Source organism: Pristiophorus japonicus, chromosome 13, assembly GCF_044704955.1.
Source record: "Pristiophorus japonicus isolate sPriJap1 chromosome 13, sPriJap1.hap1, whole genome shotgun sequence".
Taxonomy (NCBI): domain Eukaryota; kingdom Metazoa; phylum Chordata; class Chondrichthyes; family Pristiophoridae; genus Pristiophorus; species Pristiophorus japonicus.
In genome coordinates, this window is record NC_091989.1 from 1,118,279 (window position 1) to 1,144,765 (window position 26,487).

Here is a 26,487-nt window from a genome sequence, read left to right on the forward strand (position 1 = left end):
ATAGAAACATAGAAACATAGAAAATAGGTGCAGGAGTAGGACATTCGGCCCTTCTAGCCTGCACCGCCATTCAATGAGTTCATGGCTAAACATGCAACTTCAGTACCCCATTCCTGCTTTCTCGCCATACCCCTTGATCCCCCTAGTAGTAAGGACTACATCTAACTCCTTTTTGAATATATTTAGTGAATTGGCCTCAACAACTTCCTGTGGTAGAGAATTCCACAAGTTCACCTCTCTCTGGGTGAAGAAGTTTCTCCTCATCTCGGTCCTAAATGGCTTACCACTTAGCCTTAGACCGTGATCCCTGGTTCTGGACTTCCCCAACATTGGGAAAATTCTTCCTGCATCTAACCTGTCTAAACCCGTCAGAATTTTAAATGTTTCTATGAGATCCCCTCTCATTCTTCTGAACTCCAGTGAATACAAGCCCAGTTGATCCAGTCTTTCTTGATAGGTCAGTCCCACCATCCCGGGAATCAGTCTGGTGAACCTTCGCTGCACTCCCTCAATAGCAAGAATGTCCTTCCTCAAGTTAGGAGAGCAAAATTGTACACAATACTCCAGGTGTGGCCTCACCAAGGCCCTGTACAACTGTAGTAACATCTCCCTGTACTCAAATCCCCTCGCAATGAAGGACAACATGCCATTTGCTTTCTTAACCGCCTGCTGTACCTGCATGCCAACCTTCAATGACTGATGTACCATGGCACCCAGGTCTCGTTGCACCTCCCCTTTTCCTAATCTGTCACCATTCAGATAATAGTCTGTCTCTCTGCTTTTACCACCAAAGTGGATAACCTCACATTTATCCACATTATACTTCATCTGCCATGCATTTGCCCACTCACCTAACCTATCCAAGTCACTCTGCAGCCTCATAGCATCCTCCTCGCAGCTCACACTGCCACCCAACTTAGAGTCATCTGCAAATTTGGCGATACTACATTTAATCCCCTCGTCTAAATCATTAATGTACAATGTAAACAGCTGGGGCCCCAGCACAGAACCTTGCGGTACCCCACTAGTCACTGCCTGCCATTCTGAAAAGTACCCATTTACTCCTACTCTTTGCTTCCTGTCTGCCAACCAATTCTCAATCCACGTCAGCATACTACCCCCAATCCCATGTGCTTTAACTTTGCACATTAATCTCTTGTGTGGGACCTTGTCGAAAGCCTTCTGAAAGTCCAAATGCACCACATCAACTGGTTCTCCTTTGTCCACTCTACTGGAAAAAATTCCACAAGATTTGTCAAGCATGATTTCCCTTTGATAAATCCATACTGACTTGGACCTATCATGTCACCTTCTTTCCAAATGCGCTGCTATGACATCCTTAATAATTGATTCCATCATTTTATCCACTACCGAGGTCAGGCTGACCAGTCTATAATTCCCTGTTTTCTCTCTCCGTCCTTTTTTAAAAAGTGGGATTCCATTGGCTACCCTCCACTCCATAGGAATTGATCCAGAGTCTATGGAATGTTGGAAAATGACTGTCAATGCATCCGCTATTTCCAAGGCCACCTCCTTAAGTACTGTGGGATGCAGTCCGTCAGGCCATAGGGATTTATTGGCCTTCAATCCCATCAATTTCCCCAACACAATTTCCCGACTAGTAAGGATTTTCCTAAGTTCCTCCTTCTTACTAGACCCTCTGACCCCTTTTATATCCGGAAGGTTGTTTGTGTCCTCCTTCGTGAATACCGAACCAAAGTACTTGTTCAATTGGTCTGCCATTTCTTTGTTCCCTGTTATGACTTCCCCTGATTCTGACTGCAGAGGACCTACGTTTGTCTTAATAACCTTTTTCTCTTTACATATCTATAGAAACTCTTGCAGTCTGTCTTAATGTTCCCCGCAAGCTTCCTCTCGTACTCTATTTTCCCTGCCCTAATCAAACCCTTTGTCCTCCTCTGCTGAGTTCTAAATTTCTCCCAGTCCCCAGGTTCGCTGCTATTTCTGGCCAATTTGTAGGTCACTTCCTTGGCTTTAATACTATCCCTGATTTCCCTTGATAGCCACGGTTGAGCCACCTTCCCTTTTTTATTTTTACGCCAGACAGGGATGTACAATTGTTGTAGTTCATCCATGCGGTCTCTAAATGTCTGCCATTGCCCATCCACTGTCAACCCCTTAAGTATCATTCACTAATCTATCCTAGCCAATTCACGCCTCATACCTTCAAAGTTACCCTTCTTTAAGTTCTGGACCATGGTCTCTGAATTAACTGTTTCATTCTCCATCCTAATGTAGAATTCCACCATATTATGGTCACTCTTCCCCAAGGGGCCTCGCACAACGAGATTGCTAATTAATCCTCTCTCATTACACAACACCCATTCTAAGATGGCCTCCCCCCGAGTTGGTTCCTTGACATATTGGTCTAGAAAACCATCCCTTATGTACTCCAGGAAATCCTCCTCCACCGTATTGCTTCCAGTTTGGTTAGCCCAATCTGTATGCATATTAAAGTCACCCATTATAACTGCTGCACCTTTATTGCATGCACCCCTAATTTCCTGTTTGATGCCCTCCCCAACATCACTACTACTGTTTGGAGGTCTGTACACAACTCCCACTAATGTTTTTTGCCCTTTGGTGTTCTGCAGCTCTACCCATATAGATTCCACATCATCCAAGCTAATGTCCTTCCTAACTATTGCATTAATCTCCTCTTTAACCAGCAATGCTACCCCACCTCCTTTTCCTTTTATTCTATCCTTCCTGAATGTTGAATACCCCTGGATGTTGAGTTCCCAGCCCTGATCATCCTGGAGCCACGTCTCTGTAATCCCAATCACATCATATTTGTTAACATCTATTTGCACAGTTAATTCATCCACCTTATTACGGATACTCCTTGCATTAAGACACAAAGCTTTCAGGGGTCTCCTCTGCCCCGGTCTTCGCTTCACCGATCCCCTCCGCATCTCCCCCTCGCCACTTACCTTGTTCCAGGGACTGTTGCCTTGGATTCGCGGAGGCGACCCACAACCACTCTTGCTCGCACTCTCGCTCCCCACCCGCTCTCTTCCCCCTCCCCGCCGCCCCGCTCTCTCCCCCACGCTCTCTTCACCCCCCCCCCACCGCCCTGCTCTCTCTTCCATGCTCTCTTCCCCCCCCCGCCGCTCCGCTCTCTCCCCCACCCCCAATCCCCCCACCCCACGCCACCCCCTACACCCAACACCCCCCACACCCTCAACCCCCCCCCCCCTCTGCCCCACACCAGAGCTAAAGTCAGGGTTTGATAACCAAAAATATCCTTATGATGACTTCTACATAATTTTCATTTGTAGTGAAAGAGTTGGACTATGTTCCACGTAAGGAATTTACAACCATTCTGATCCAGTTTGAAGTTTTGTCTACACTATTGTACATTGCATCTTGCAGCTTATGGAAAAGCGTAAGGTATAAAACTCTTCGACTGTGAAAGTTACAAAAGGACAATGCTGTTAAATGTTACAATCTCAATAAATCACTGGGGCTTTGCTGTCGTGGTTTAGATGGTGCAATTTTTGAAATTTGCCCTTTTGATGGTGAGCTTGCCTCTGGAAGCTGCCAGTGCGATGCACCATGGTCGGAGTGTAGACGGACGTTCAGAAATGTCTTTCAATGGGCAAGGCTCCAAGTCAGGAACTTGTCCCTGGAATATTATCTCCTGAATGTGTAGCTCTGGGAGCACTCCAGGTTCTATCTGCGGCACATCATGTGTATGTTCGGCACGTATGTCACATTCTGCATGAGGAGTGTTTAGATGTAGTAATATCAATATTTATTTCCTTTCAAATATTATACTTATTCATCATTTCTCCATTTCGCTGTCATACAGACCAAACACATCTGTAGCAACTCTCAAGAACTGCCAAATGCATATAGAACACTTACTGTGACAGCACAAATGTAAACTTTATGTTACAAGTGTGAACATAAGAAGAACATAAGAATTAGGAACAGGAGTAGGTCATGTAGCCCCTCGAGCCTGCTCCGCCACTCAATAAGATCATGGCTGATCTGGCCGTGGACTCAGCTCCACTTACCCGCCCGCTCCCCGTAACCCTTAATTCCCTTATTGGTTAAAAATCTATCTATCTGTGACTTGAATACATTCAATGAGCTAGCCTCAACTACTTCCTTGGGCAGAGAATTCCACAGATTCACAACCTTCTGGGAGAAGAAATTCCTTCTCAACTCGGTTTTAAATTGGCTCCCCCGTATTTTGAGGCTGTGCCCCCTAGTTCTAGTCTCCCCGACCAGTGGAAACAACCTCTCTGCCTCTATCTTGTCTATCCCTTTCATTATTTTAAATGATTCTATAAGATCACCCCTCATCCTTCTGAACTCCAACGAGTAAAGACCCAGTCTACTCAATCTATCATCATAAGGTAACCTGCTCATCTCCGGAATCAGCTTAGTGAATCGTCTCTGTACCCCCTCCAAAGCCAGTATATCCTTCCTTAAGTAAGGTGACCAAAACTGCACACAGTACTCCAGGTGCAGCCTCACCAATACCCTGTACAGTTGCAGCAGGATCTCCCTGCTTTTGTACTCCATCCCTCTCGCAATGAAGGCCAACATTCCATTCGCCTTCCTGATTACCTGCTGCACCTGCAAACTAACTTTTTGGGATTCATGCACAAGGACCCCCAGGTCCCTCTGCACCGCAGCATGTTGTAATTTCTCCCCATTCAAATAATATTCCCTTTTACTGTTTTTATTTTCCAAGGTGGATGACCTCACATTTTCCGACATTGTATTCCAGCTGCCAAACCTTAGCCCATTTGCTTAACCTATCTAAATCTCTTTGCAGCCTCTCTGTGTCCTCTACACAACCCGCTTTCCCACTAATCTTTGTGTCATCTGCAAATTTTGTTACACTACACTCTGTCCCCTCTTCCAGGTCATCTATGTATATTGTAAACAGTTGTGGTCCCAGCACCGATCCCTGTGGTGGCAGTCCGAGAGACAGGAGTGCATGATGTTGATGAGGCCTATAAAGGCCCAGCGGCAGCGAGAGGCATACTTGTGCAGCTGCAGCGGGGAGAGAAGGCAAAAAAGAAGTAGTAAGAAATCAAAAGGTGATGTCACAGCCAAGGGGGTAAGTGATTGGAGAGTAGCTTTTCTTTTTATTTTTTATATCAGTAAGTAACCGTTTAACATTGTTGTTGCCAATTTAAGTGTATCTAAGGGTTAAATCATGGCAGGAGAGCTCGGTCATGTGATATGCTCCTCCTGTACCATGTGGGGAACTCAGGGACACTTCCGGTATCCCTGACAACTACGTGTGCGGGAAGTGTATCCGCCTCCAGCTCCTGACGGACCGCGTTGCGGAATTGGAGCTGAGGGTGGATTCACTCTGGAGCATCCACGATGCTGAGAATGACGTGAGCAGCACGTTTAGCGAGTCGGTCTTACCGCAGGTGAAGGGTCTACAGCCAGCTAGGGAATGGAAGACCAGCAGGAAGAGCAGTGCAAGGAAGGTAGTGCAGGGGTCCCCTGCGGTCATCCCCCTGCAAAACAGATAGACTGCTTTGGGTACTGTTGAGGGGGATGACTCATCAGGGGAGGGCAGCAGCAGCCAAGTTCATGACACCATGGCTGGCTCTGTTGCACAAGAGGGCAGGAAAAAGAGTGGGAGAGTGATAGTGATAGGGGATTCGATTGTAACCGAGACTCCAGGATGGTATGTTGCCTCCCTGGTGCAAGGGTCAAGGATGTCTTGGAGCGGGTGCAGGACATTCTAAAAAGGGAGGGAGAACAGTCGGTTGTCGTGGTGCACATTGATACCAACGACATAGGTAAAAAAACGATGAGGTCCTACGAGATGAATTTAAGGAGCTAGGAGCTAAATTTAAAAAGTAGGACCTCAAAAATAGTAATCTCGGGATAGCTACCAGTGCCACGTGCTAGTCAGAGTAGGAATCGCAGGAAAGCGCAGATGAATACGTGGCTTGAGCAGTGGTGCAGCAGGGAGGGATTCAAATTCCTGGGGCATTGGAACAGGTTCTGGGGGAGGTGGGACCAGTACAAACCAGATGGTCTGCACCTGGGCAGGACCGGAACCAATGTCCTAGGGGGAGTGTTTGCTAGTGCTGTTGGGGAGGAGTTAAACTAATATGGCAGGGGGATAGGAACCAATGCAGGGACACAGAGGGAAACAAAAAGGAGACAAAAGTAAAAGACAGAAAGGAGATGAGTAAAAGTGGAGGGCAGAGAAACCCAAGGCAAAAAAAAAAGGGCCACTGAATATAAAGGGGCTGCAGGAGGGGTCAAAACTAAAAATCATGGTTTAAAAAGTAGGATGAAAACACTCTACCTAAATGCACACAGCATTCGAAATAAAGTAAATGAGTTGATGGCACAAATTATTACAAATGGGTATGATTTGGTGGCCATTACAGAAACGTGGTTGCAGGGTGGCCAAGAGTGGGAATTAAACATACAGGGGTATCTGACGATTCAGAAAGATAGACAAGAAGGGAAAGGAGGTGGGGTAGCTCTGTTAATAAAGGATGATATCAGGGCAGTTGTGAGAGACGATATTGGCTCCAATGAACAAAATGTTGAATCATTGTGGGTGGAGATTAGAGATAGTAAGGGGAAAAAGTCACTGGTGGGCGTAGTTTATAGGCCCCCAAATAATAACTTTATGGTGGGGCGGGCAATAATCAAGGGAATAATGGTGGCATGTGAAAAAGGAACGGCAGTAGTCATGGGGGATTTTAACCTACATATCGATTGGTCAACTCAAATCGCACGGGGTAGCCTGGAGGAGGATTTCATAGAATGCATATGGGATTGTTTCTTAGAACAGTATGTAACAGAACCTACAAGGGAGCAAACTTTCTTAGATCTGGTCCTGTATAATGAGACAGGAAAAATAAACGATCTCGCAGTAAAAGATCCTCTCGGAATGAGTGATCACAGTATGGTTGAATTTGTAATACAGATTGAGGGTTAGGAAGTTGTGTCAGAAACGAGCATACTATGCTTAAACAAAGGGGACTACAGTGGGATGAGGGCAGAGTTGGCTAAAGTAGACTGGAAACACAGACTAAACGGTGGCACAATTGAGGAACAGTGGAGGACTTTTAAGGAGCTCTTTCATAGTGTGCAACAAAAATATATTCCAGTGAAAAAGAAGGGTGCAAAGAGAAGGGATAACCAGCCGTGGATAACCAAGGAAATAAAGGAGAGTATCAAATCAAAGACCGATGCGTATAAAGTGGCCAAGATTTGTGGGAAACTAGAGGATTGGGAATTGCTGGTCACGGGAATGTGGGAAGGAAGGACCTTGAGACAATCACTATCACTCGGGGGGTAGTGCTGGACAGGCTAATGGGATTCAAGGTAGACAAGTCCCCTGGTCCTGATGAAATGCATCCCAGGGTATTAAAAGAGATGGCGGAAGTTATAGCAGATGCATTTGTTATAATCTACAAAAATCTCTGGACTCTGGGGAGGTACCAGCGGATTGGAAAGCAGTGAATGTAACGCCTCTGTTTAAAAAAGGGGGCAGACAAAAGGCAGGTAACTATAGGCCGGTTAGTTTAACATCTGTAGTGGGGAAAATGCTTGAAACTATCATTAAGGAAGAAATAGCGGGACATCTAGTTAGGAATAGTGCAATCAAGCAGACGCAGCATGAATTCATGAAGGGGAAATCATGTTTAACTAATTTACTGGAATTCTTTGAGGATATAACGAGCATGGTGGATAGAGGTGTACCGATGGATGTGGTGTATTTAGATTATCAAAAGGCATTTGATAAGGTGCCACACAAAAGGTTACTGCAGAAGATAAAGGTACGCGGAGTCAGAGGAAATGTATTAGCATGGATAGAGAATTGGCTGGCGAACAGAAAGCAGAGAGTCGGGATAAATGGGTCCTTTTCGGGTTGGAAATCGGTGGTGAGTGGTGTGCCACAGAGATCGGTGCTGGGACCACAACTGTTTACAATATACATAGATGATCTGGAAGAGGGGACAGAGTGTAGTGTAACAAAATTTGCAGATGACACTAAGATTAGTGGGAAAGCGGGTTGTGTAGAGGACACAAAAAGGCTGCAAAGAGATTTAGATAGGTTAAGCGAATGGGCTAAGGTTTGGCAGATGGAATACAAAGTCGGAAAGTGTGAGGTCATCCACCTTGGGAAATAAAACAGTAAAAGGGAATATTATTTGAATGGGGAGAAATTACAACATGCTGAGGTGCAGAGGGACCTGGGGGGTCCTTGTGCATGAATCCCAAAAAGTTAGTTTGCAGGTGCAGTACGTAATAGAAACATAGACACATAGAAAATAGGTGCAGGAGCAGGCCATTCGGCCCTTCTAGCCTGCACCGCCATTCAATGAGTTCATGGCTGAACATGCAACTTCAGTACCCCATTCCTGCTTTCTCGCCATACCCCTTGATCCCCCTAGTAGTAAGGACTTCATCTAACTCCTTTTTGAATATATTTAGTGAAGGCAAATGGAATGTTGGCCTTCATTGCGAGAGGGATGGAGTACAAAAGCAGGGAGGTCCTGCTGCAACTGTACAGGGTATTGGTAAGGCCGCACCTGGAGTACTGCGTGCAATTCTGGTCACCTTACTTAAGGAAGGATATACTGGCTTTGGAGGTGGTACAGAGACGATTCACTAGGCTGATTCCGGAGATGAGGGGGTTACCTTATGATGATAGATTGAGTAGACTAGGTCTTTACTCATTGGAGTTCAGAAGGATGAGGGGTGATCTTTTTGAAACATTTAAAATCATGAAAGGGATAGACAAGATAGAGGCAAAGAGGTTGTTTCCACTGGTCGGGGAGACTAGAACTAGGGGACACAGCCTCAAAATACGGGGGAGCCAATTTAAAACTGAGTTGAGAAGGAATTTCTTCTCCCAGAGGGTTGTGAATCTGTGGAATTCTCTGCCCAAGGAAGCAGTTGAGGCTAGCTCATTGACTGTATTCAAGTCACAGATAGATAGATTTTTAACCAATAAGGTAATTAACGGTTACGGGGTGAGGGCGGGTAAGTGGAGCTGAGTCCACAGCCAGATCAGCCATGATCTTATTGAATGGTGGAGCAGGCTCGAGGGGCTAGATGGCCTACTCCTGTTCCTAATTCTTATGTTCTTATGTACTAACCACCGATTGCCAACCCGAAAAGGACCCATTTATCCCGACTCTCTGCTTTCTGTTTGCCAGCCAATTCTCTCTCCATGATAATACATTTCCTCTGACTCCACGTACCTTTATCTTCTGCAGTAACCTTTTGTGTGGCACCTTATTGAATGCCTTTTGGAAATCTAAATACACAACATCCATCGGTACACCTCTATCCACCATGCTCGTTATATCCTGAAAGAATTCCAGTAAATTAGTTAAGCATGATTTCCCCTTCATGAATCCATGTTGCGTCTGCTTGATTGCACTATCCCTATCTCGATGTCCCGCTATTTCTTCCTTAATGATAGCTTCAAGCATTTTCCCCACCACAGATGTTAAACTAACCGGCCTATAGTTACCTGCCTTTTGTCTGCCCCCTTTTTTAAACAGGCGTTACATTAGCTGCTTTCCAATCTGCTGGTACCTCCCCAGAGTCCAGAGAATTTTGGTAGATTATAACCAATGCATCTGCTATAACTTCCGCCATCTCTTTTAATACCCTGGGATGCATTTCATCAGGACCATTGGACTTGTCTACCTTGAGTCCCAATCGCCTGTCCAGCACTACCCTCCTAGTGATAGTGATTGTCTCAAGGTCCTCTCTTCCCACATTCCTGTGACCAGCAATTTTTGGCATGGTTTTTGTGTCTTCCACTGTGAAGACCGAAGCAAAATAATTGTTTAAGGTCTCAGCCATTTCCACATTTCCCATTATTAAATCCCCCTTCTCATCTTATAAGGGACCAACATTTACTTTAGTCACTCTTTTCCGTTTTATGTATCTGCAAAAGCTTTTACTATCTGTTTTTATGTTTTGCGCAAGTTTACTTTTGTAATCTATCTTTCCTTTCTTTATTGCTTTCTTAGTCATTCTTTGCTGTCGTTTAAAATGTTCCCAATCTTCTAGTTTCCCACTAACCTTGGCCACCTTATACGCATTGGTTTTTAATTTGATACTCTCCTTTATTTCCTTGGTTATCCACGGCTGGTTATCCCTTCTCTTACTGGAATATATTTTTGTTGAGCACTATGAAAGAGCTCCTTAAAAGTCCTCCACTGTTCCTCAATTGTGCCACCGTTTAGTCTGTGTTCCCAGTCTAATTTAGCTAACTTCGCCCTCATCCCACTGTAGTCCCCTTTGTTTAAGCATAGTACGCTCGTTTGAGACACTACTTCCTCACCCTCAATCTGTATTACAAATTCAACCATACTGTGATCACTCATTCCGAGAGGATCTTTTACTAGGAGATCGTTTATTATTCCTGTCTCATTACACAGGACCAGATCTAAGATAGCTTGCTCCCTTGTAGGTTCTGTAACATACTGTTCTAAGAAATAATCCCATATGCATTCTATGGATTCCTCCTCCAGGCTACCCTGTGCGATTTGATTTGACCAATCGATATGTAGGTTAAAATCCCCCATGATTACTGCCGTTCCTTTTTCACATTCCTCTATTATTCCCTTGATTATTATTTGGGGGCCTATAAACTACGCCCACCAGTGACTTTTTCCCCTTACTATCTCTAATCTCCACCCACAATGATTCAACATTTTGTTCATTATAGCCAATATCATCTCTCACAACTGCCCTGATATCATTCTTTATTAACAGAGCTACCCCACCTCCTTTCCCTTCTTGTCTATTCTTCAGAATTTTCAGATATCCCTGTATGTTTAATTCCCAGTCTTGGCCACCCTGCAACCATATTTCTGTAATAGCCACCAAATCATAACCATTTGTAATGATTTGTGCCGTCAACTCATTTACTTTATTTCGAATGCTGCGTGCATTTAGGTCGAGTGTTTTAATACTAGTTTTTAAAACATGATTTTTAATTTTGACCCTTCCTGCAGCCCCTTTATATTCATACATATTGTCCCTTCCTATCACCTTGTGGTTTACACTTACCCCAGTGCTACTCTGCTCTGTTGCCTCAAGCCTTTTGCATTCTTTCTTGGGGTCCTGTTCATCTGCGCTCTCACCCACTCTAACTAGCTCAGAGCCCTCTCCTGGGTTCCGAATACTCCTTGCATTGAGGCACCGAGCTTTCGGACTTGCCTTTTTATTATACTTTGACCCTTTAGAATTTGCTGTACAGTGGCCCTTTTTGTTTTTTGTCTTCGGTTTCTCTGCCCTCCACTTTTACTCATCTCCTTTCTGTCTTTTGCTTCTGTTCTCCATTTTGTTTCCCTCTGTCTCCCTGCATTGGTTCCCATCCCCCTGCCATATTAGTTTAACTCCTCCCCATATTAGTTTAACTCCTCCCCTGTGACAGTGATTGGGCCATTGGTTATTCACAATTGCTGACTTGTTGTCACGAACAGTTATTCTTGTCCTGGCAGATTAACACGGTTTTGGTGCAGGGCGGTGTATTAAGCAGGGTCTCCCCAGCATGATTTATGGTTTTGATATCCGTGCCCAAGCCAGAGTGGGCAATTTGGGCTTGAGTTTAACTGCCGGCTGAGAACGGGTTCAAACAAGGGATGTGCCTGTCCAGGATCGGCAGCAGAAGAGCTCGGCCGATTTACCGATCCGGCCTCAGCGTCATGCCGTTTGCAGACCCGTCTAGCCATTAAAGTCAGGTGGGGGTGTGTGGGGCGGGGGGTGGTATGAGGGTCCGGGCAGGGGTCAGGGGTCAGGGCGGAGGTCGAGGCAGGGTGGAGGGGTCAGTGCGAGGGTCAGGGTGGGGGTTGGGGTCAGGGCGGGATTCAGGGCGGGGGGGCGGGTCGATTCGGGGGTCGGGGTCAGGGCGGGGGTCGAGGCAGGGTGGAGGGGTCGGTGCAAGGGTCAGGGTGGGGGGGTTGGTGCGGGGGTTAGGGTAGGGGTTGGGGTCAGGGTGGGGGTCACGGCAGGGGATCGGAGCGGGGGTCGGAGTCAGGGCGGGGGTTGGGGTCAAGGCAGGGGAGCTCGGTCCAGGTGGGACCTGGAGCAGCACACCTGTTCCTTCTGGTCCACAAGGAACCAAATAACATTTAAAAAATCTCCCTCACTGGGCCTCTTTGGGCCCTGCCTGCTGTTGGTGCCAGGTTGGCCTGGTGTGGAAGCAATCACTGCTGCCCCATTCAGGCCTCAGGGTAAAGTAGCAGATTTTATCTGCATATTTAATGAGGACTCCACTGGACGCACTCCCCAATTTATCCAGTGTGAGTGTGATACGGGGGGGAGGGGAGTGGGGTATAGAATCCAAGGTTATTGTGACCGACACAGGAAAACTGCGCAATGGGAAAAAATCCAATGATTTTTCTGTGATGTGAAAAATATGGAAATTGCCCAAGTCCCACCTGACATCGCGTCTCTGTGTTGGGGGGAGCTCGATGTCCAGCTCACTGGCCAGCCTCTCTGCCCCTCGCCCCCTGCCTCTCGCCCCCATTAAAATAGGGGCTTGTGTTTCCCCTTCAGTGAGAATCATTATCCACAAATGATGGGAAATCTGGCATAATGTGGGGCCTCTCCTCAACTGGGGTCAGGGGTCACGAAGGATGGGGGGGAGAACATGCGTAATGGGGCAAATTCATTTCCCATATCATCTTTCAAACAATGATTAGCTGAGAACGCACGTGTTATTGATTTCAAAATTCTCATCCTCGTTTTCAAATGCCTCCATGGCCTCGCCCCTCACTATCTCTGTAATCTCCTCCAGCCCCACAACCCCCCCCCCTCACCCCCACACCCCCGAGATGTCTGTGCTCCTCTAATTCTGCCCCCCTGACCATCCCTGATTATAATCGCTCCACCATCGGTGGCCGTGCCTTCTGTTGCCTGGGCCCCAACCTTGGAACTCCCTCCCTAAACCTCTCCACCTCTCTTTCCTCTATCAAGACGCTCCTTAAACCCTCCCTCTTTGAACAAGCTTGCAACACTGTAATTCAATGCAAATATCCTTTAATGATTCCACAACAGGTAGCCGTCTGGAGAATGATTGATTTGTCTTTCATCAAATCTCGAGGATTTGCAAAGCACTGAAAAGAATGTAAAAGAATACGGAGCAATATTTTTCCACAGGGGGTCGTGGGGAGGAGGGGTGGGGGTGGGGAGGAGGGCTGGGGGTGGGGAGGAGGGGTGAGAGTGTGGAAGAGAAGGACGGTTGGTGATCAATTGGCACTGTTCTGTGGCACTACAATTTGCGTTATTTATGTATGCTTACAGACGGCAAGAATTGAGTTGCACAATTGCTGCTTGGAGGAGAGAGAGGGGTAATCAGCTGGGGGCTGATCGATTGTCTCCATTGAGTGTTAAAGAATCCCCAAGAGTATCGGGAAATTTTATCTGACCTCCTCAGTACTACACCCTTTGCAAAGAATGTTTGGATAGAACGTTTGGAACTATTGACAATTTGGGCTGCCCAGACATGGTAATGTGAGGTTAATCCGATAATTCTTAAAACACACTGAGAGCTAATCCCGCCGGAAATGTCACATCCGCTGATGGAAGGACCAAGACTTCGCTCAGACACTAGGCCACAACATGCAGATAGCCATCTTAGAATATCATTTCTGCTCAAAGCGAATTTTAATCTGGTTTTGATTTGTAATTTACCATAGCAAAATAGAGAAAGCAATCATGACTGGAGTAACACAACCCCTTCTGCACTGTAGACTGGACACAATGGTAATTGTTCAGGGTTTGGTGTTACAGAAACATAGAAATTTACAGCACAGAGGGAGGCCATTTCGGCCCATTGTGTCCGCGCCGGCCGACAAAGAGCCGCACGGCCTTCGGTCAGCAGCCCTGAAGGTTACATATAAACCTTTGTACAATGACAGAAAGGTAAAGAGCACCCAGCCCAACCAGTCCGCCCCACACAACTGCGACACCCCTTATATCGCAACATTCTACACTCCAACCCAACCGGAGCCATGTGATCTCCTGGGAGAGGCAAAAACCAGATAAATACCCAGGCCAATTGGGAAAAAAAATCTGGGAAAATTTCTCTCTGGCCCATCCCGGTGATCAAAACTAGTCCAGGAGATCACCCTGGCTGTATTAGAGTCCCTGAAGTACTTACCATTGTATCTACGCCAGCCAAGAGGTAATTAGTCTAATCTGGTGAGGGTTTCTGCCTCCACCACCCTTCCAGGCAGTGAGTTCCAGACTCCCACAACCCTCTGCGTGAAGAAGCCCCCCCTCAAATCATCTCTAAACCTTCCACCAACCACCTTAAAAATATACCCCCACGTAATTGACCCCTTTACCAATGGAAATAGGCCCTTGCTATCCACTATATCCAGGCCGCTTAAAATTTTATACACCTCAATGAGGTCTCCTCTCAGCCTCCTCTGTTCTTAGGAGAACAAACCCAGCCTATTCAATCTGTCCTCATAGCCAAGATTCTCGATTCCAGACAGCACCCTCATAAATCTCCTCTGCACCCACTCTAGTTTAATCACGTCCCTCCTATAATATGGTGACAAGAACTCCACACAGTATTCCAGCTGTGAGCTCTAGAATTTTGGTCCCACCCTTTTATAGCCCCTGATATCTGAATTAACACCGAGAATTACTACCACACATCTCTGACCTCAAAGACATGGATGTGCAACAAAATACACTCTGATAGCGGAACAAAAGGGACATAGGCTAAAACTGGTCAATGAGTAATTTGGGACAGATGTCAGGATGAACTCGTTTTGCAAAAGATATAATCAAACCTCGGAATAGTCATTGGATTAGGGTAGCCCAAATTAGAACCTTAGAGAGTCGTTCAAGAACCAGTTAGGATGTAAGAACGCAAGAATTAGGAGCAGGAGTCGGCCATTCGGCCCCTCGAGCCTGCTCCGCCATTCAATAAGATCATGGCTGATCATTGACCTCAACTCCACTTTCCCGCCCAATCCCCATCTCCCTTGATTCACCGAGACTCCAAAAATCTATCGATCTCAGCCTCAGGTGACCTGATGGGGAACTATTATTATTTTCATAGATGGACAATCTGGGATGGGTCAAATGGCCTGTGTTGTCTGTGTTTGGGATTCTGTCAAAGCTGCTCAGTGACACACCCGGGGGCTGAGATTGCACTGCGCTGTGTAGGGGGCAGTTGCCAATTTGGACTGGTTGAACAAAAGAAATGTTGCATGCGGTAACGGAGCGTTGTCCCGGCTGAGCGCGGAGTGCTGTACCACACTGACCCCTCCCGTTAAAGGGCCGCTTTAGTGGTGCCCACTGGGCCACCCGGGGAGGGTGTCGGCCGGGCCAGCGACTGAAATAAGGTGACTGCTACCTGCACTCCCACCTCCCCTGTATCGGCCCACGCTGACCTTGCGTCCCGCGGGGCAATTTCCTCCGAAGGCCGCAAATGGGTCGGCGCACGGCGATAATGCTGTTGCTGTGCGTGCGCCACATCAGGGCGCTAATCGCAGATCGCGGCGCAAACCACCTTCCGCCGACGCAGCCCCGGGGGCAATTCCGCTTGGGTGGATGTGGCCAGCGTGCCCGCGCGCTAACTCGTTAGCACTCCGTTAGCGCTGGTCCTGCGCACAGGGCCAATTTCGGCCCCCAGGTGTGTTTGCGTGGATGGTCTCCCAGAGCTGCTGTATTCTGTTGCTGCGCACAGCTCCCTCTGGTGGCCTTTTGGGAACTGCTGATTGGTGACTGTCACTCCAGGTTGGGATCGCAACTTATTCAGTGTTTGGAGTTGAAAAACACATCTTTAAGTTTCTGAAAATGATTTGATTCTCAGTGATTTTCAAAAATACATTTATGATTTATTGCCGCAATCCATAACATAAATTGATCACCAGGCGATTTATAACTTGTAGACTTGTCAGCGTTCTGGCCACTCGATGGATCGGAGTAAATCCCAGGCTCAGGATTACAAAACTCAACCACCGTTTGCCAGGAGAAGAATAGGAAGCAACGGATGTTAAGGCCGACAGTTACTGACATTGTCGATAATTGCAAAGATGGTACTGAACGCCTTGGAATAATTTATAAACTATTTGTCTAACCAATTCCAACTACAGTCAAATCATTGCACTTATATAAAATAACTTATAGCACCTTTAACATAGTGAAACATCTCAGGGCACTTCACAGCAGTACTGAGATAAAAAAAATGACACCGAGCCACATAAGGAGAAATTAGGACAGGTGACCAAAAGCTTGGTCAAAGAGATGGGTTTTAAGGAGCGTGTTGAAGGAGTAAAGAGAGGTAGAGAGGTTTAGGGGGGAGTTCCAGAGCTTGGGGCCCAGGCAACAGAAGGCACGGCTACTGATGTTGAGTGATTATAATCAGGGATGCTCAAGAAGGGCAGAATTAGAGGTGCGCAGACATCTCTGGGGGTTGTGGGGCTGGAGGAGATTACAGAGATAGGGAGGGGCGAGGCCATGGAGGAGTTTGAAAATAAGGATGAGAGCTTTGAAATCGAGGCGTTGCTTAACCAGGAACCAATGTAGGTCAGCGAGCACAGGGGTGATGGGTGAGTGGGACTTGGTGCGAGTTAGGACACGGGCTGCCGAGTTTTGGATGACCTCAACTTTACGCAGGGTAGAATGTGGGTGGCCAGCCAGGAGTGCATTGGAATAGTCAAGTCTAGAGGTAAGTGGCATGGATGAGGGTTTCAGCAGTGGATGAGCTGAGGCAAGGGCGGAGACGGGCCATGTTATGGAGGTGGAAATAGGCGGTCTTAGTTATGCTGTGGATTGCTTTCTAGGAACAATGTTGCTCAATGGATCAGTTATAGTACCAGTATCTGCAGCAATCCAGGCATTTGGGTTTCATAATAACACATGATGTCATTTGGGTGCAAAGTCCCCTGAACTGTACCTAGACAATAGATGTGGGCGTATCTCCAGCAGTTACTGACGCCACTCTGACTGTCTCCCAGAGCCAGTGTAACCCGAGATGGGACAAAGCAAAGTTCACACATAATTAACTGCATTTTTAATATTGACATCTGGCCCTCACATAACATTCAAATCGAAGAGTCGTTCCACTGCTGGTGAGCAGTGTGCTGTGGATCTGTCCTGCGTCACGTGGCCAAGGCTCTCTGTCCCCGGGGAGAGACATCCTGCCCATTACTGTCCCTCAAGTCCCAAGACCCGGCCTCGTTACAGGAGCTGGTCTCAGATTGCAATAAAGTATTGACATTACATAGATGTACATGATCAATACTCGCACTCTACTGCACCTATAACATAGCAATATATCTTGGGACCCTTCACAAGGAGTGGCGTCAGGCACTGGGCAAGAACGCGGAGAAAAGACTGAGGGTGAAGTGGAAGAGGTTTGCTTTGCTTGGATCTCTGAAGCTGGCGTTAGATGTAGCAAGTGAGCAGAATTGAGGAAAACAACTCCAGAGATCGAGGACACAATGGTGAAGATTCTGCACCTTTAGGACAAAGTTAACAAGAGTCTGAAGAAGGGCGGGTGTGAGTATGATATGGTGGGTGAGGGGGGTGGGGCGGGTGTGTGAGTGGGTGTGATACGGGGCGGTGCGGGGGGGGGGGGGGGGGGGAGTGTGAAATGGGGTGGGGGGGAGTGAGTGTGATACTGGGTGGGGGGATGGGTGTGATACAGGAGGTGAGTGTGAAACGGGGGGGTAGTGAGTGTGATACGGGGGGGTGGGGGTTAGTGTGATACGGGGGGGTGGGGGTTAGTGTGATACGGGGAGGGGGGGTTAGTGTGATACGGGGGGGTGGGGGTTAGTGTGATACGGGGGGGTAGTGAGTGTGATACGGGGGGTGGGGGTTAGTGTGATATGGGGAGGGGGGGTTAGTGTGATACGGGGAGGGGGGGTTAGTGTGATACGGGGAGGGGGGATGGGTGTGATACAGGGGGTGAGTGTGAAACGGGGGGGTGGGGGTTAGTGTGATACGGGGGGGTGGGGGTTAGTGTGATACGGGGGGGTGGGGGTTAGTGTGATACGGGGAGGGGGGGTTAGTGTGATACGGGGGGGTGGGGGTTAGTGTGATACGGGGGGGTAGTGAGTGTGATACGGGGGGTGGGGGTTAGTGTGATACGGGGAGGGGGGGTGAGTCTGAGAGATGCGGTAGCGTAGGACAGTATTTTGAAACTATCCAGTGATGATTCGCAAGGACAAGGGCGATCAGTGAGTGGGATTTATCGATCAGTGATCGGAATGTATTGATCAGCGATCAGCGAGTGGGTTTTGTCGATTAGTGATCAGCGAGCGGGATTTATTGATCAGTGATCGGGATGTATTGATTAGTGATCAGTGAGTGGGATGTATTCTGGGGTAGAGTATGTTGATGTTCTGGGTAGGGTGAAGTTTTGGAGTCTGTGAGGGGATCACCTGTATGGCCTACTCCTGCTCCTAATTCTTACGGTCATTGTATCAGGTGCACCTGGAGGCAAATAATATGAACACGTTTTTAACAATGCTGGGAATGACGTCGGCGATATTTGGAAGTTTTGGTGCTGAGGTGCTGTGGGTTTGAAACTCGGAATATCAGATGGAGCCAACAGGAAATGTGAAGTTACACGAAACAGACCAACAGATTGCACCGAGTGAGATTTCTGCTGCTAAATGTAACAAATACAGTGGCTGCATTTCTGGAACTAACCCAATATAAACAAATAAATGGCAGTGATATGATATTGTTTATTTAACTCTTTGAAGACCATTGTAATAAAACAATTATTTTTAAAATCGCATCACAAATGTTTAGTTTATTCAATGAAATTGAAAATATGACAAAAGAGTGTTTATGTTATGTGATACTCGATTCTACTTCATATCATCAGGTATCGGGAGATTACAGTACGCTGGTCTTTGCAAAGAGCAAATAAGGAAAGAAAGACTTGCATTTCTATAGCGCCTTTCATGACCACCGGACATCACAAAGCACTTTACAGCCAATGAAGCACTATTGAAGTGCAGTCACTGTTGTAATGTGGGAAATGCGGCAGGTAATTAGTGCACAGCAAGCTCCCACAAACAGAAATGTGATAATGATCAGATAATCTGTTTTTGTGATGTTGATTGAGGGATCAATATTGGTCAAGACATTGGGGTAACTCCCCTGCTCTTCTTCGAAATAGTGCCATGGAATCTTTTATGTCCACCCGAGAGCAAATGGGGCCTCAGTTAAACGGCTCATCCAAAAGAGGGCACCTCCGACAGAGCAGCGCTCCCTCAGCACTGCACTGGAGTGTCAGCCTAGATTTTTGTGCTCGAGTTCCTGGAGTGGGACTTGAACCCACGACCTTCTGACTCAGAGGCGAGAGTGCTGCCCACTGAGCCACAGCTGGCAGTGTCAAATGACAGATAATTGATTAAAGATTGTAATGGGAACAATGTATTCCATTGTTAGAATCCTCGTGTTGTCCACAAAACTCACGATGCTAATCAGTTGAGGTTTTCAGGACTTTTGTTTCCTGAATCCACTTTTTTCGAAGAACTGCCAGGCAATCCAGTTCTCAAGGGATTCATGAAATGAGTTGCTTCGAATGCTTAGTGTACAAAACATCTGCTGTTTTTGCAAAGCCATCTGACTCAGAAATTGGCCTCCTTAGTGCCTCCTGTTATCACCTCCGGGGGGCACTAACAGGGCGCTATCCACTTATCGACGGGGTAGCGCGATGAACCACTCCCGCTAACTGCGGTGGGAGGTTTGCAGCGGCAGGGGCTGATTGGCCGGATAGCGGGAGTGCGTGGGGCTGATTGGCCGGATAGCGGGAGTGTGTGGGGCTGAGCGGCCGGATAGTGGGAGTGTGTGGGACTGAGGGGCCAGATAGTGGGAGTGTGTGGGACTGAGGGGCCAGATAGTGGGAGTGTGTGGGGCTGAGGGGCCCGATAGCGGGAGTGTGTGGGGCTGAGCGGCCGGATAGCGGGAGTGTGTGGGACTGAGGGGCCGGATAGCGGGAGTGCGTGGGGCTGAGCGGTCAGATAGCGGGAGTGTGTGGGGCTGAGCGGCCGGATAGCGGGAGTGTGTGGGACTGAGGGGCCCGATAGCGGGAGTGTGTGGGACTGAGGGGCCCGATAGCGGGAGTGTGTGGGACTGAGGGGCCGGATAGCGGGAGTGTGTGGGACTGAGGGGCCGGATAGCGGGAGTGCGTGGGGCTGAGGGGCCCGATAGCGGGAGTGTGTGGGGCTGAGCGGCCGGATAGCGGCTGCTGTCGGGGACCAGCTCACTGGTCCCAATGTGGAGCCAGCAACAATGGTCTTTCCCTTTAAGGGAGGGGAGGAGCCTCCGATCGCGGCAGCACTGCACACCTACCGCCTCACTGCATCCATTAGCGCTCCAGGAAGGAAGTCTAGACTTTGATTTAGCGCTCCACTTCCTTCCTGGACCAAAAACACCAAATTTTTTTAAAGTTCAAAATCAATAGCGCCGGGCGCTAATTTTTTCAACTTTTAAAGGTTAACGCCCCAAACAGGACGCTCCCTAATTTCCCCCCCATTGGGTACGACTCTTTGCAGAGGTTGCCAGCGTTCTCCTGGGTTGGCCTCAATCTTTCGCTGAGGTTACAGGAGAACCCGATGCAAATAACGAGCGACGGTAACAGGAAATTTTTTAAAAAGAGGAAGAAAATATGCAAATCCACAAGACAAACAGAAAACACTTGGCAGCCCGGTCTGTGCCCGACAGATACTCGCTGCTGAATATCTCGGGAAGCAGCCCAGCACCAACAGTGAGAGGGAATGGAGGGCCAGAGTTTTCTCTTTGCATTACATGGTGGACGGGACTTGGATAATCACAGACAGTAAACAGCCACACACTAACACCTCTGCTCATCGCCCACACTGAGAATACACTGGCAAGGAGCAGATTACTCTCGTGTCTTTGAAGATTTCAGAGTCCTGTTAAAGAAGGAGCCAATTAAAAACAGTTAATACCTTAAACTTCTACATATTTAAAGATAGGAGGGATCTTAACTCCCTCCACCTGGCACAGACCCACGTTAAATAGGAAAGAAAGACTTGGATTTATATAGTGCCATTCACCACCACATGTCTCAAAGTAATTTACAGCCAATTAAGTACTTTTGAAGTGGAGTCGCTGTTGTCACGTGGGAACCACAGCAGCCAATTTGCACACAGCAAGCTCCCACCAACAGCAATGTGATAATGACCAGATTAATCTGATATTTTTATAATGTTGATTGAGGGATAAATATTCGTCAGGTCACTGGGGATAATTCCCCTGCTCAAGTCGCTGGAGAACTACCACCAACGATGACTCTGCAAAATCCTGCAAATCCTCTGGGAGAACAGACTCACCAACATTAGTGTCTTCGACCAGGCGAACATCCCCAGCATTGAAGCACTGACCACACTCGATCAGCTCCGCTGGGCAGGCCACATTGTTCGCATGTCAGACACGAGACTCCCAAAGCAAGCACTCTACTCGGAACTCCTTCACGGCAAATGAGCCAAAGGTGGGCAGAGGAAACGTTACAAGGACACCCTCAAAGCCTCCCTGATAAAGTGCAACATCCCCACTGACACCTGGGAGTCCCTGGCCAAAGACCGCCCTAAGTGGAGGAAGTGCATCCGGGAGGGCGCTGAGCACCTCGAATCTCATCGCCGAGAGCATGCAGAAAGCAAGCGCAGACAGCGGAAGGAGCGTGCGGCAAACCAGTCCCACCCACCCCTTCCCTCAACCACTGTCTGTCCCACCTGTGACAGGGACTGTGGTTCTCGTATTGGACTGTTCAGCCACCTAAGGACTCATTCTAAGAGTGGAAGCAAGTCTTCCTCGATTCCAAGGGACTGCCTGTGATGATGATTTTCTTTGAAATAGTGCCGTGGGATCTTTTACATCCACTCGAGAGAGAGCAGACGGGGCCACGGTTTAAACTCTCATTTGAAAGACGGCACCTCTGACAGTGCAGCATCCCCTCAGCACTGCACTGGAGTGTCAGCCTAGATTTTTTTGTGCTCAAGTTGAACCCGCAACCTTCGAACTCAGAGGCGAGAGTGCTGCCCAGCAAGCCACGGCTGAACTGACTGAAGGCGGTAGACTGAGCACTGGGTTTTCACCGTCACATCTCCCTAACACTGGATGAGGTGCCCGCCTGACACATGAATAGATTTAAATTCAGGGCATATTATGTGAAGACCCCGGAGCCATGTTTACAGCCTATGGGGCAGAGTGAGCACTGGCCAACACTCCGCTCAATAACGGCCGATGGACAAGAAGCATAGCCTCTTAAAGTATTTGTGAAGCCAGAAGGAACAGGAGTGCTGGACTGGGCCCCACAGAGATAATCTGGGCCACTGTCACCCTGGACCCCCACACCCCTGCCAATCAGACGACCCGATGGTGTGCTGGCCTGGATTGATTGAGCTGCCTCAGGGCGGCAGCTTGCCAGTTGTATTTAAATGAGGCTGTGTCCTGGAAATGCCCCACGCTGCACCTCCCAGGCACTGTCCCCAACCGTCCATCTAAATGATACAAGTACCCCCTGCACGATCGGGAGAATTGTGAGGGTGTCAGAGTTGTGGAACCCCCAAGTTGTTCACTTGCTGGAAAACTGCAAAAATTAAAATTCCAGCTCAGAGAGCAGCGTTTAAATCCTTGGCCTCGGCTGCCACCCACAGTGTGCCCGAGGGAAATATCTGACAGTCCACACTGTGTGCCCGAGGGAAATATCTGCCATCCACACTGTGTGCCCGAGGGAAATATCTGACAGTCCACACTGTGTGCCCGAGGGAAATATCTGACAGTCCACACTGTGTGCCCGAGGGAAATATCTGACAGTCCACACTGTGTGCCCGAGGGAAATATCTGACAGTCCACACTTTGTGCCCAAGGGAAATATCTGACAGTCCACACTGTGTGCCCGAGGGAAATATCTGCCACCCACACTGTGTGCCCGAGGGATCGATGAGATGGTGGGCCTGTGTCAATGCAGCTTGCCCTCTGGCCAATGAGCATGACATGGTCCACTGGGACATCTGTAGAGTGGACCATCTTCTCTCAGCCCAGAGGTGTGTATGTGTGAAAGGGGAGGGGTAGAAAGCTCTTCGAGGTAAACTGAGTAACAAAACCACCACAAAAAAGAGTTGAAGCAGAAAGATACCTTCCTGAGAAATCTGACAGTGTTGTATTTACCAACTTCTTCACATCCCAAAGTTAAAATGATTGCTGCTTGTGTCTACATCAACATTTCAATTATTAGCAACGTCCCCAGTACCGAAGCTGAGCTCCACATATCATCAATAAACATAAAAGCTCATTTTGCAGAGACACTGAAGAATATAAGTTGATACAGAGGCACACATACCGCCACCAATTTGGGACATGCTGGAGTGACGCCATACAGCGACAGAGTGCTCCAGGATATCAATTGGGAGAGAATTCCATTGAAGGCAGCTGGGACCCGTCCAGTGGATTAACCCACTCATTTCAGTTGTCAAACATGATCTGTGCAGATTTACAGAAAGATGATACTATTAGCCCCATAAAATGCCAGTGCTCAGAAAGTCCAAACGCGTGCTTAAAGCAAAGATTAAAATTCCCTTCCGCTCATAAGATTAAACAAATGTCTTTAAGCGGTGAAATCTGATGTATTGCTTTTTCAGTGGTCGGAGCAAAATCCTCTGCGACACTTTTGCAAACACATGCTGTGATGCTCTAACAATTAGTACACATGGAGGCAATATGAAGTAACTGTTCAGCAAACAGAATGTAACAGTATTAGTTGAGTTTGTTGGTTTTGGCTGCTCTTGACACAACACCTTGTCTTACCTTGATGTGATAGGCGCAATCTTGGGCGGCTGGGGTCCCGAGAACAGCTGGAATATCGGAAAGTCAGGCCACACATAAGCAGCACTGTGGCCACAGTACTGGCAGCCAGTGACATCCTGAGTCTGCCACTTCTCCCTGCTCCAAGTGAAGTGCAGTTTTATTCTCTCCCTCTCACCCACTCCTTCCCTTCAGCTGCCTGACTGACACTGCTGGTCGCATTGACCAGTGCTTTTTATGTTAAGCCTCAGGCTCTTGTGGCAGATTAGCTGTCCCTCCCCTGCGCTTTCCCAAATCCTTCCACTTGCCAGCACTCAGCCCTGCCAAGCATTGAGCCTGACTTCAGCTTTTACCTCGCCTAATGAGAAGCCCTGGTACTGAGGAACCAGCCAGTGTCCCACAGCTCGCTGCTTGCTTCACACAAGGCAGCAGCTCAGCAAACGATGAGGTTTTGCTCCACAGAAATACACGTATTGAGCACTGATCCTCCCTATTCTCGTCCCCATCCAAGCCCCCTGGTGTTACGTGGAAGAATGCCAAGATACATTTACGGGTCAATGAATAAAAGACAGATTAGTCTGAGCTCCTCGTGGCATATTTAAACTGCACTTGCTTCCAATATCAAATCTGTTTTTAATTATTTATAATTAAACATTTCTTTTTTTTTTGGGAGGGGCACTCCGTAAGTTTTTAAAACTGACAATAGTTTGTAACCGACACTGCGGTTTCTTGGATAAAGCTCAGTTAATTATATAGCACATCGAGTCCTCATAAAGCTGCAATAAATACAAAGAATGCTGGAAATCTCAGCGGGTCAGGCAGCCTCTGTGGAGAGAGAAACAGAGTTAATGTTTCGGGTGGATGACCCTTTGTCAGAACTGGAGTGTCTATTTTGCTGATCTGCTTCGGTTAGCTCCGAATTCCTGAAGACTTTGTTTGGTAAAACTATGCCAAATACAATTTAACTTCCCCTTAATTACCACAAGCAGCTTTATAAGAACATAAGAATTAGGAGCAGGAGTCGGCCATTCGGCCCCTCGAGTTTGCTCCACCATTCAATGAGATCACGGCTGATCTTCGACCTCAACTCCACTTTCCCGCCCGATCCCCATATCCCCTGATTCCCATAGTGCCCAAAAACCTATCGATCTCTGTCTTGAATACACTCAAAGACTGAGCCTCCACAGCCCTCTGGGGCAGAGAATTCCAAAGATTCACCACCCTCTGAGTGAAGAAATTCCTCCTCATCTCAGTCCTAAATGGCCGACCCCTTATCCTGAGACTGTGACCCCTGGTTCTAGACTCCCCAGCCCGGGGGAAACATCCTCCCTGCATCTACCCTGTAAAGCCCTGTAAGAATTTTGTATGTTTCAATGAGATTACCTCTCATTCTTCTAAACTCTAGAGAATATTGGCCTAGTCTACTCAATCTCTCCTCATAGGACAATCCCCCCATCCCAGGAATCAGTCTGGTGAACCTTCATTGCACTCCCTCTATGGCAAGTATATCCTTCCTTAGGTAAGGAGACTAGAACGGTACTCAATACTCCAGGTGTGGTCTCACCAGGGCCCTATATCATTGCAGTAAGACATCTTTACTCTTACACTTAAATTCTGCACACTATTTGCTTTCTTAATTCCTTTCTGTCCCTACATGTTAACTTTCAGTGATTGGTGTACAAGGACACCCAGGTCCCTCTGAACACCAACATTTCCCAATCTCTCACCATTTAAAAAATACTGTTTTTCTATTTTTCCTACCAAAGTGGATAACTACACATTTCTCCCCATTATATTCCATTTGCCATGTTCTTGCCCACTCACTTAGCCTGTCTATATCCCCTTGAAGTCTCTTTACATCCTCCTCACAACTTACATTCCCACCTAGCTTTGTATCATCAGCAAACTTAGATATATTACATTTAGTTCCCTCATCCAAATCATTGATATATTGTGAAGATTGTGAATAGCTGGGGCTCAAGCACTGATCTGGGTGTCATGGTACATCAGTCATTGAAAATTGGCATGCAGGTACAGCAGGCGGTGAAGAAGGCAAATGGTCTGTTGGCCTTCATAGCTAGGGGATTTGAGTATAGAAACAGGGAGGTCTTACTGCAGCTGTACAGGGCCTTGGTGAGGTCTCACCTGGAATATTGTGTTCAGTTTTGGTCTCCTAATCTGCGGAAGGATGTTCTTGGTATTGAGGGAGTGCAGCGAAGGTTCACCAGACTGATTCCCGGGATGGCAGGACTGACATATGAGGAGAGACTGGATCAACTGGGCCTGTAGTCACTGAAGTTTAGAAGAATGAGAGGGGATCTCATAGAAACATATACAATTCTGATGGGACTAGACAGGTTAGATGCAGGAAGAATGTTCCCGATGTTGGGGAAGTCCAGAACCAGGGGCCACAGCCTAAGGATAAGGGCTGAGATGAGGAGAAACTTCTTCACTCAGAGAGTTGTTAAACTGAGGAATTCTCTACCGTAGAGCGTTGTTGATGCCAGTTCGTTAGATGTATTCAAAAGGGAGTTAGATATGGCCCTGACTGCTAAAGGGATCTAGGGGTCTGGAGAGAAAGCAGGAATGGGGTACTGAGGTGAATGATCAGCCATGATCTTATTGAATAGTGGTGCAGGCTCGAAGGGCCGAATGGCCTACTCCTGCACCTATTTT

General features: G+C 47.6%; 1 protein-coding gene across 1 annotated transcript in view; it reads right to left on the reverse strand.

Annotated features, from left to right (window-relative positions):
- LOC139277933 (semaphorin-3E-like) overlaps positions 1–23,929 on the reverse strand; it is a 295,608-nt gene extending 271,679 nt beyond the window's left edge. The window contains exon 1 of the mRNA XM_070896556.1: positions 23,815–23,929. Coding sequence (XP_070752657.1) covers positions 23,815–23,929 — 115 coding nt within the window. The remainder of the gene's footprint in view (positions 1–23,814) is intronic.
- Positions 23,930–26,487: the final 2,558 nt, after the last annotated feature.